This window comes from Myxocyprinus asiaticus, chromosome 2, assembly GCF_019703515.2.
Source record: "Myxocyprinus asiaticus isolate MX2 ecotype Aquarium Trade chromosome 2, UBuf_Myxa_2, whole genome shotgun sequence".
NCBI classification, from domain to species: domain Eukaryota; kingdom Metazoa; phylum Chordata; class Actinopteri; order Cypriniformes; family Catostomidae; genus Myxocyprinus; species Myxocyprinus asiaticus.
In genome coordinates, this window is record NC_059345.1 from 7,097,312 (window position 1) to 7,109,518 (window position 12,207).

Genomic DNA, 12,207 nt, shown 5'->3' on the forward strand with positions numbered 1-12,207 from the left:
TTATGAAACTAGTGGATCAGCTCAAGTGGAAACTGGAACAAAAGTAAAATTTTAAACACACCTTCTGAACTAAATGCTCTCATAAAAACACATATAAACTTAACTAAAATAGATATCTTGCACCATGTTCTGGAGTGAAACTTGGCATGTATTCCACTCTTATTCAAGACAGAGCAAACACACAGCCTTGTTAACCTCAGGCTGAACTCGTGAAGACACGCACGTAACAATGTTTCTATTACAGAGACATGGCGATGACTCTACAGCCATCCTGATAGGCTTTAGGCAAACTGAGGTCCCAATCATGGAAGCTTATGACTCTGGCAGAAATTCAGGGCAAAACATGCATTTGAAACTGAAGTCGAAATCAAGACATGACACAAAAGTCGAATGTCACGTCTACTGTTGCATTGATTGATTTGTGTCAAAGGAGAGGTGTCTCATTTCTGTGCCAGTAGTGGCAGCACATGATAGTAATTATAAAGACTGTTTTAAACAAGCTTCCCAAATAAACACAATCACACGGGAAATCGACATGTTGCTTCAGAACGTTTATGTACTCTGAAATCAATCCCAACAATCTCAGCAACACGGGTTCTGGTCACACGGAAACCAGGACGTAATCGTATTCAAACAAACAATGGTGAGTGCGATTCAGTGGTTGCATTTCACTCAAAAATTTAATTTTTACTCTTCTGACGGTTAGGTTGAGAGTTGTGGTTGGGGTTAGGGAGTAGACTTAATCAAATATGCATTTCTACTGACTGTATAACATCATTTACAACTAAAAATACTTGCTATTGGCGTCACTCTGTGGACGTTTCACCTTTAAACTGGAACTGACACTTGTCCATATACTTTCAAAAGCACTTCCAGCTTTGGCCACTGGGGGCAGTGATCGAATTTCGGTAAGCAGAGACTGATTTAAGCAGCAAAACTATCTACCTACTGCTGCCGAATTCACAGTGTGATTAGTCATCCCAAATGCTCCAACTACAACTTCCGCCCCACCTTCCGTCTCTCATTGTTCAGACAAACTAATAAATTATTAGTCTGCCCCGCCCCAAACTCATGCCATTGATTGTACTGGAAGTTGACATGTCAGACCACTCAAAGAAACAGAGTGACACTTTTGATAGATTCATAGAGGAAGTTAAACTACAAATGTCTCATACATTAGTTGTCTCTGCACATTAAAGACAGTATTTGACTATTCAAAAAACTGCATACTGCATGTATATATAATTTGTTTAGAAATTAAGGCTGAGACAACAGATGTGAACTGCTGCTATGCTGCACAAGAATTGAAAAGGAAAGCTCAGGTGTGTTAAAATATGGGGGGGAAAGAAATATTTGTAAAGATAACTTTGCAAGTGTGGTTATACTGTATATTGTTGAGTTTTTCGGTTCTTGGGCATAGGGGAGAGTGAGGTAAGATGAGCCTGTGGCTAAGTTGACCCATCCCATGCATCTAGGCAACTCTACATATTTTTTGTCAGGTGACCTTTTAAGCAGGGAGTATCCATAATTTGTACAATTAATGATGGATGAGGGAAGTGTTTGGGAAACCTGTTTGGAAACCATCTTTATTTTTGGTGCTGCTAGTAGCGCAGAAATTACACAATTCACTTTACAATCCTAGTCTACTGCTGACAGATCATCCTGTATGTTGCACTGGATAAAAATGTCAACTACAAGGATGATGAGTATATAATGAATGACATCGGATGTCGTCTGAAATGACACTATAGACTTCGTCAGTCAATCTGCACACACTGTTTTCATGGCACAGCCTGTAAGAGAGAGCTGAGGGAAAACAGGCACACAGCCAAGAGTGCAGTAAAAAATCTTCTGGCAGAATGAGATCAGAGCACCAGTACAGTATGTCTCTTCTACCTAACCTTATTGCTGTTGATACAGCAAGAGCATCAGTCATTCAGCATAACAGTGAAAACAGCTCACACATAAACAGATGTGAGCACATAATTCTATTCACACACGACTGCTCCAGGGAAGATAATATTATGCCCCCTTAGGCCAGTGTTTTTGGTACCCAGCTAGTAAATCAACATGAAAGTCTATAAGTTAAATTAAGGCTGACTCTATATACTCATGTTGTAGTGCAACTCTACTTTCATTTTTGAATGTAACCATAAGGAAACAAAAATTCCCAGCAGTGGTTTAGTAGGACCATTTTTAAAAGCACATACAGGCAGTGAGAACTGTCTTTTTGAGAACCACATGATGATATGGCTTCCTGTGTGGTGAGCGAGTGAGCGTTGACTATGTTCAGAATGGCACCTACTAAAAAATGGTAGGCAGTGTGGATGGAAAATCTGAATGACGTACTATATTTTCAAAAACTAGAGCACATTGCGCTGGATACCATATATGACAATTTAATATGCTCAACTTGACATTTTATTTTCAGTCGGATGCATGAACCAAAATCAACATGAACCAAAATCAACATGAACCGCGATTTTTAATATCTCCTTTTTGATTCATTATTTGATTGGACTGTCAAAAGTCAAGACATTTTTACACAAAATTGGATAAAAAAAAATGCATATTTATCAGCCTGATCTCATGAAAATGATGTGACTGTGGCAACATTTTTGCTAAATTATAAAATGTGGTTCTTTACAGGCATATGAGGTATCATTTGAAAGCTTAGATAACCATCACTTAATTTATGTAAAATAAAAAAATAAAGCCTCCAAAAAATCGCGTTGCAAATTAGCGCCTCCTTGAGGTAATGAGGTAGAAATATTTATATGAAAATAAAAGTCCTTCACATAGCACCTAAATGGACTGTGTCATATCAAATGAAAGCTCTCCTTCTCATGTGACATGTGACTGAATAGTTTATTTTATTGCCCTAATATCACAGTTCGAAATATTTTCAAAAAAAATCACCAAGACAAATATGATATCTGTAAGACATCAAAAACAAACGTCATTTTTATGCTCCAATAACTGCTGCTGTAAGCCCCAAATAGCTAAAAACATTATATCTGTGTTTACCTTAGGAAGTTTTCTACGAAATTAGCCATTTTTACTTTTCTGTGAGCTTGTTTGACTGAATAATCCAATGTTATACTGTGTCTTAGATGTCCAGAACAAAATATGCCATCCAGCAGGAAAAGCATGCTAAACAAATCATCGTAAATATATGTTATAGACTATTGATGATAAAATGTATTAAATCACCGCAAAGGGGAGGATCTCCGCTTTCTAATGACACCTGACACCATTCTAATGATTGAGCTTCTAGTCCACTCAGAGGTCGAGATATTCAATTAAATAACGAGGGTGGTGCATGAACTGAAAATTAGACTGAATGTCTATGGACGAGCACATGTGAGGGCTAAAATGCATTAGAGGACCACCTATATTTCAGATATGTATATTGTGATGGAATGTAATCTAGTGCTTGCTGCCATCTAGTCTAATGAAATGAGACTTTTCAAAGTGAGGTAGAGAGAACAGAACCAGAATGACATGTTTACAAAGTTAGGACAACAACAAATAGATTCGTTTTTTTCTTTTTTTTTAAATATTATTTTTATAATAAGATTATAAACAGATACAATATTATTTATGAATAATTGGAGTCTTTTTTTTTTTTTTGGAGTATGAAATAAATTGCGGATGGCAGCCCAAAAATGTACCAGAGTTTTAGGGGTTAAAGCTAAACCTAACTGATAGTGTCATAAAAAGCAAAAACAACCAAAAAAATGCAATTTCTGAAGCAACCACGTCAATTTGTGATGCTTCAATGACACTTTCGGCTCATGCGTCAACTAGTCCTTTGCATCACAAGTGATTGATTATGTTCGAACATGTTAAAGAAGAAGATTTTACATCCGTCTTTGTTACTGTATTCTTTGTGCCCTCAAACATGAGTCACGCACTCTGATTATATTCTGCACTGGTGTGTGGTGACTGCAGAATGTCACATTTGCGGGCTCATCTTGCCCTGCCAGCAGAGGTGGAGAGTTACAGACTGGCAGGGTGTCTGTATACCCTTGGCTGTGGTTTTGCATGGGCAGGCTGCTTAACAGCCTACATGCACATCAAGCTGGAAAGGGAATATGTCCCAGTGGCAGCGTGCGGTCAATAATTCATCTAGAAGCAAGTAAAGAGGACAAAGATTGTCAAACTGAGATTTTTAGAGAGGAAACACAATACAGTGTCTGTGATACTGAGCTGTTCAGTCATTTTGCCCTGTGGTGAATGTGGAAGTCAGCTGTCTCTAAAGAAAGGATGACAGGGTGAGCACATGATATAGTGCTCAGTTAAATGCATTTGGAAACACATTTCTACAATTACACTGTCACAGAGCAGGCTTATATAAGAAGTGCACTACACACATAAAATCTAACCTGCCACCACGTGAACTAGTTACATTCATTCCCAGCATACCTTTTTCTCTTGTAATAGAAGTGTGCAATAACAAATAATATAGAGAGATTCCAGCTAACAATTTTTTAGCTCCCAGAACATTACGGGAATGTTTGTTTGTAGTTAAAAAGAACGTTCTAAGAAGGTTGGAAATGAAAAATAATCAAATAATCATGTTAGGGGAATGTTCTGTGTTTGCTGGGATTGTGTTTCTTGTGCATTTAAACGTCAAAATACATGGGATAATTCAAACAAATTAAATATTGTAACAGGCCTTTTACACCGAACACACTTTTGCCTCCATCGATGCCGTTTTTCAATTGTTTTTCTAGGTAAACAAGATATTTTTTGACCGTTGTGCCGATGCTTGCTGTTTTTTCAGAATCTCACATAGGAGCGCTGTGTAAAACCATGTCTTACGACACCTACAGTATAGGTTCTATTATATTTGTTGAGCTGCGTTAAGCTTTTTTAGACTCATCTCGTGAAAATTATGTGACTGTGTCAACATTTTGCAAAATGATATTATATGGTTCATGACACGTATCGATGCAGTTTCAAGGTGGAGTGTCCACTGTGTGGCGCTAGAAACTAGTTAAATTTTCTCCCAAACAGATGAGGTTAGGTTAATGCTCTATAGAATTTTAAATAAACAAAATCAACCTCCATATCCTAAAACTTACACCTAAACCTAACCGATAGTGTCATAAAAAGCAAATGATTAAAAACGCAATTGCTGAAGCAACCACGTCATTTTGTGGTGCATATTTGACACTTTCAGTGTACTTGTCGACTCGTGCTCTTCAGGACTCGTACCTCAGACCTTTGGATCACAAGTGCAACTTTCTATCAATTGAGCTACTGTGCAATATGATAACAAATGCTTGTGCTTGTAAATGTAGTTAAGCTTGTAAATATAGTTGGTTATGTAATGCAAATGTTAAAATGTATTGTCTTACAAGTCATGCGCGAAAGTAAAAGTGTTTAGATGTCATTAGATAGCATTACATGAGGAACAGAGCAAAAAGTGAGTGTTCATGAATTGATGATACCATATTAATAGACCGGCGTGGAAAAAAGTAATGATTATTTCACAGACATAACTCCAATATACAATTATGGTAACCTGGCAAAAACTCCAGTGATTAATTCTTTCTCAAAAGCGCTCATTATATCAACCCAGTACCTTGTAAATACAATCTGTGTTACATTTGTTTCTGGGAAAACTGGTTAAAACCTGTGTCACTGACTCCCAGAAACTGCATATCAGCCAGCCAATCAGATTAGAGCTTGCATTTGTTTTTTTTTTTGTAAAAGCTTCTGCCATTTTTATGCCGTTTTTATGGCCAACCCGTGGGGATGTCATCTGAGGCTTTTTAGCAGTGTTGGGTAAGTTATTAAAAAAAGAAACCCCACAACAAATGACTATTACTTCTAAATTACTTCTCTAAAAAACTGTAATCAGATTAATTTACTGATTACTTCATAGAACTTCATAGAAAAAGTAATCGCATTACTAATTACTTTAAACTTACTATCTGAAACACTTAATCTATTTAAAAAAATATTTAATTTTTACGCTCAATGAATTCAAAATAATGTCTATAATTCTTCCTTGTTCAATGTCGCACGCAAGTCATTAGGAGCCGCACACCCTTCAGCTGTTGCAGGAAAGCAAACAGACATGAACGTAATTTATGTTTTAAATGCATTCTACATAAATAATATTATTTTAGAAATGTGTAACCCAAGTAATGTACTTAAAAGTAATCAACTTAATTACTTAAGTCAGTAACTGTTTTCTGTTTATAAATATTTTAAAATGCAGGGCCCTATTTTAAAAATGCTAGCGCCAGGGGAGTAAAGTAACTGAGTACAAATATTTAAGTATTATACTTAAGTATTATTTTTTGGGATTTGTACTTTACTCGAGTGCAATTTAAACGGAATACTTTTACTTAATTACATTTCCATAGAAAAAATAGTACTTTTTACTCCTTACAATTTTATTTAAATTTGAAAAGTACTCACTACATTTTTTGCAGATCATTTTCTTTTGTCTTACTGGACTGATGCTGCCATTTCACTGTGTTGTTCAAACCAGAGGTCAGTCATTTCAAATGGAGTGTCGCACGGCGGTTGTGTGGAGTTCTGACCATCTGCAGAGGTGGAATTTCGGATCTGATTTGAGCTTCAGATATGCTGAAATATTTGTGCAACTGGACCGTATGTGACCGCCCGACTGAATGTGATGTATTCATTCAAAACTATGAGCACAAAGTGAGAAACATTGATGTTTTTTATACTAAATTTATTCTAAACGACTGCTACTTTTACTGATTGGACAGTAATGAAGTCAAAAATCATCATTCACGTTGCAAATATATATATAAAAACAAAAGGCTTTTATAATTAAATGTGTACATGTCGTTTATTTCTACACTTGCCTTCACATTTAAATCATATCTGTGAATTTCCACTCCCTCTTTGCTGAATTATTCTTATTTTTGTTGTTGTTGGGCAACTATTAATTATAATAATAACTATAAAACCAGCAATGATAATGATGGAATCTGAGCAAATATTAATTATTAATTTTATTGAATTTATCCATCTGCTCAACAGCAAGGTTTGGCAGCAAACCTCAGAGAACAATTCACAAAACCAAAAACATTACTAAATTTCTTCAAAGCATATTTTGAATTTTTTTGATCTTTCCCTATGTCTCAAGGGGCTGGGTGCTCTGGCATCACATGCAATGAACATTGCGTAATTGTGGCAACGTAGTTGCAAAATAAAATTATGTGGTTCACTACACGTCTCAAGGCAGTTCCGAAGTGAAATGTCCACTGTGTGGCGCTAAAAGCGAGTGAAATGTACTCCCAAAGAGATTACGTTTTAAAGGTTAATGTTTTATCAAGATTTAAATCAACAAAACCAACCATCCTACCCTAAACCTTAAACCTAAACATAATTGATAGTGTAATAGCAAATGTGACATGAAAAACACATTCTGAAGCAACCACATCATTTTGTGATACTTCTATGACACTTTCAGCTCACGTGTCGACTCGCGTGCTCTTCAGGACTCGTACCCCGGTCCTTTATATCGCATATGCAACACTATCAGTTTAGCTATGGCGCAATTTGATCACTCTTAAAGAAGCTTGTAAATGTAGTTGGTTATGTAATGCAAACTTAAAATTAGTCATCCGCTATAGTAAAAGTGATTATATGTAATAAGATAGCATTGTGTGAGGAACAGGGCGAAAAGTAAGTGTAAGTGTTTCTAGCGCCACTGATAATCTGCCAATTTACTCGTAATTTGAGTGAAAAGGGATAAAAGTTATTGTTGTTTTAGCGCCTCTAGTGTTCATTCCACCAGGAAACTTCTGTGTTACGTACAACAGGCCACATAAAGATCATTTTGCAAAAATGTAGTTATTGTTAGATGATTCTATGACCAGGTTGTGAATGCCACTGGGGGAGAAATATGACTAACAAACCAATCGAATTTAACAACATCTCCTATCTTGATTTCATTTTAGCTAGGAAAAAAGTTACTTTTTAATTTTTAATGCTCAAGTACAATTTAATGTGAATACTTTTTTACTTTCACTCAAGTATGTTTTTGGCTAGACTTGGACTTTTAATTGAGTAAAATTTTCACTCAGCATCCATACTTTCACTTAAGTATAATTTCTGAATGCTTTTTACATCCCTGGCTAGCGCTATGCGATAAGTCACACGCATAAAGTAATTGGGCACGGCCATGAAGTTTTAGTATTTTCGTGCAAGTGCAAGTGGGTTTGGCGAAATTGCACGTGCAAATCGTTAAGGGCTGGGTCGAGTGCCATTTAATTCCGAGGTTCTTCTCCTGCACTGTCTGCGTCCTATTATATAGTCCATTTTCTGTCAAGCACCAGTGATATAAACAAAGACAGCACATTTATAAGAAGTTAGTGGTGTAAATGGACTGTATGCAATGAATTAGAGGAATAGAAATATGGACTATTGGCATATATGGCATATTTCAATGACAGTGAATGACAGCTCCTTTTATACACATGGAAAATGTAATTTCTCGTCAGAAATTAAGATGCAGGTTCCATTAAATTATAGAGAAGGTAGGTATTATAAATCATATTGATCAAGTGATTGATCACACATGGCTAGTATTAATAGTGATTGTATCGGCATGCACTTCACTTCTACTGGCCGATTTTGCTTTAAAAATTACATTTATTTATTGAACACAAAAAATTTAACCAAAAATATTTCTAAATTCAAATTACACTTCAAATGAAACAAAAAACATAATCAGAACAACGAAGTGGTCAACAAATCCTATATAACCACTGTCCAAAATCCAATAATTTTACCATCTCCAATTTCTTCCACCAGCCCCATTTGCAGTGACTTAAAAATCACTCTATTACAACAGGTGGAAGCATATGATACAAATGCAAATTAGTTCATAAATACAGTTGTAAATATAAGCATAGTGATAATAATAATTGAAAAATCAACCATGACCTCTAGAAAGTTAACACAAACCTCATACATTTTCGTTTCATAAAACAGCTACAACAGTGATCGTCATGGAAGTTATATGATGTTCCACTATATTTTCAGAGTTTGGACATTAACTTTATTACCACCTGCTGGTGGAATCTCCATACTGCAAATGCAGGAACTGAGTTTGGACTTTGCACTGAAAACAGACATGGATCTGAAACGTTTTGGCTCAATGACCTTATTTCTCCGGAAAATAGCAAATTGCGCTTCGCACCACTTCATTAACATATAATGCACAGACATTTTGCACAAACACTCCCATCCACGCCCACTTGCGCTTTGCACTGCCACGAAAATTGCGCTTAGAATTAGCAGTCTCACGGAAATTAGATAAGACGTTGCACACGGTCGTTGCGCATTGCGATGTGCCTAGCGTGGTCACGAATAAAGAACATATAATATGGTACACTAACTTCTGACTATAATGTAACTATTATAATCTCTGATTACACCCAACACTGCCTTCTAGTGACTTTTGTGGTTTCTATAACTTGATGTTCCTGTTGCTCAGCTGGTGCTATACTCCAACATCATGGGTTCGAATATGCCATATCTTGCCTGAAATGAGTGGGGCTGTGCGTGTCATCGTCCTTGGAAAGCTCTGACTGATTGTGAGCTGTTACGAGCCCGACATCTTCTGTCTGATCCTGCTGATCACTCATGGTCTTAAGCCTGCAATATACACAAACACAAAATAACTTCACACACGGCTGTAACTTGCTTCTAATAAGCAAACACAAACAATGCCAGTTGGCTGTTTTGAAAAGAGCACATGCTATTTCTGGGGTACAATTAAAAAGGTGTGATAAATGGACTACTGGCTGTGTCACCATTAACGGTGCATGTTGTTTTAGACTGTTTGTTCCCTTGTTATCCTTAAATGGAAAGCTTCATTATGCATGAGTCTGCGTCATCTGTGTGCGATGACACATTTTCCTCAAGGTCACAGCACTTGATCTGCTGCTTAATGCGCCCTAGAGATTGCACGCTGCTACGCAGCATATGCGCAGCTGGTGTGCTGCACCTTGAAATCACTTAACTAGCAGTTATCCCGCTGGCGTGGTGCTAATGAATCTACGTGACAGAAATGAGAGGAGGGTAGAGTGCAAGGTATGCTAACCTACCATGAGCATGACAAATAGCATGTAGGCATGACAAATATAAAAATAAATTCATAAACTAGATCACACAGCAATTTCACATACTATACATTGTGAATCATACATCATAGGGCAAAGCTAATCACAGGACAACAGTCTCTGTCAGCGTGTCTGTGCTTATAAGCATAGTTCAGCAAAAAAATTAAAAATCGAAATAAAGCTGCCCTATATGTTGAAGGTAATCAGGGCACTCTCCTTTCTTTCGATATTGAAGTACATTTACTAGGCCGCACCATCACAGGATAACTGCTAATCCATTTAGTTAAATCAACTTTAGCCCTACAGCCACAAAAGCCTCTCTTAAAGGCACACCGTCATTTTCTTGCCACATGGCAATGCCACTGATGTCGAAATTGGCATGAGCTGCAAAAGTTGTTGGAAAAAAGCCACAAGGGCATGGGGGAACCATGTTTGCTCTGAATGCTTGTGATCTATATAAAACTAACCAAGTTTTGAAGATCAGCCTTTGTTTGATGTTTGTAAATCAAAGTACAGGAAACCCACCAACATTTTTTCAAGCTTATGTAGAAATGTTCACAATTCATCCAATTTAATTCACTATTTTCCAGTTAGAGCCAGAAAAAGCCAAGATGCATGTCTAAATAATAGCATCCTTCAGAGAGCAAATAAGTGGTCAAATCAAAATCAGTTAGTAGTGGAAGGGTCTTGCACCATTAAAACATGAAAATGTATGCAACTTAACCATTAATTTAAAAAATTTAATGTAAAAATTTAATGTAAATATTTAATGTAAAAAAATATTATAATGTTTTTTTTTTGTTTGTTTTTTTTTTTGTAAATATCATGAATTTTCTATTTTTGAGTCAATAAAATTAAGTTTTGTCAGGGTTACACCACATGAACAAATACCATATAGAAACAAAATGTGATATTTAATAATATTTAATGGTGACAAAATAATACTTTTTTAAAATTCTCAAAGTCTTGAGGGTCTACACGTTTGTTTGAATGACCACCAACATGTTGGTTACAAAACCTTCAGTTTGATGAACAAAAGTTTTTTAAATATTAATCAAAATTTAAGACAAAATTTTCACTGCTCAGTTTTATTTAAGAAATAATAACAAACGATTATTCTACACTACTCAAGCCAACATTTCTTTCTTCAAGAATTAATAAGACTTTTATTTATTTACTGTCTCAGTAATTACATCACATGACATTTTTGACTTTAACCTTTTAAGCTAGTTATAGGCCCGTAGAGAAATTCAATGATAAAAATATTAATAACTACAGTCTTGACCAACACAAAATATATATCGTTTAAAAGCTTAGAAGCTCTACTTTACAATGCATGTAGGCATTATAACCAAAACTGAACATGTGCTTTAAAATTTTCAGACAAATCAGAAGTGTTCCTTTTTGATAATTTATTAATGATTTGCACTGTACATATTACTGTAATCTGTAAAAACATCAAACAGATCAAATAGCCATGTGTCATATGTTGTTGGAAAGCCCTCAAAAAGTAAGTACAAAAATATAGAGTGTAATAATGAAGTACATGTCTTTGACATACATGTTACATGTAAACAGGTGTTGCTTATAAGTCGCGTTTTTGCTTATCACTTCGGGAACATAAAATATCACATAACATTACTTAGAGGAGGGGAGTCCTGTTAAAACGAGCCCACACACAACATAATCAGATGCATAAATCCCTAGATTATCCACATGAAGCACAACGTGCACACAGCACATAATGTGCTATCTGGCTAAATACACATTAGCTTTCCTGGATCAGATGACTTCATCGGAAATTATGTAGTATGTTGTTCATAGTCATGGAACGCTAAACCAATCGTATTAGGATTCAGATCACTGCAACCAGAGGTGGAAGTCATCCAAATATGGGCAGAGAGGATTATTTACTGTAATTACATATGGCCACCAGGAGATGGTGCCAAGTACATGACACAGACTCAATGATGGCTCAAATGGCACAGAATGGAACTGAATGAGATCTCATTACTCATGCCTGCATGCACTGAAGAGAGAGAGTATACCTTAATTCATTGTTGCATTTGCGTGTGTAATTAGT

The 12,207-nt window shown here is 36.1% G+C and overlaps 1 protein-coding gene across 2 annotated transcripts in view; it reads right to left on the bottom strand.

The window, feature by feature from the left end:
* The window catches only part of LOC127412057 (GRAM domain-containing protein 2A-like), a 41,589-nt gene that overhangs the window by 23,357 nt on the left and 6,025 nt on the right, over positions 1-12,207 (bottom strand). For both annotated transcript variants that reach the window (XM_051648097.1, XM_051648105.1), the window contains exon 2: positions 9,544-9,657. In XM_051648097.1, coding sequence (XP_051504057.1) covers positions 9,544-9,657 — 114 coding nt within the window. The remainder of the gene's footprint in view (positions 1-9,543; positions 9,658-12,207) is intronic.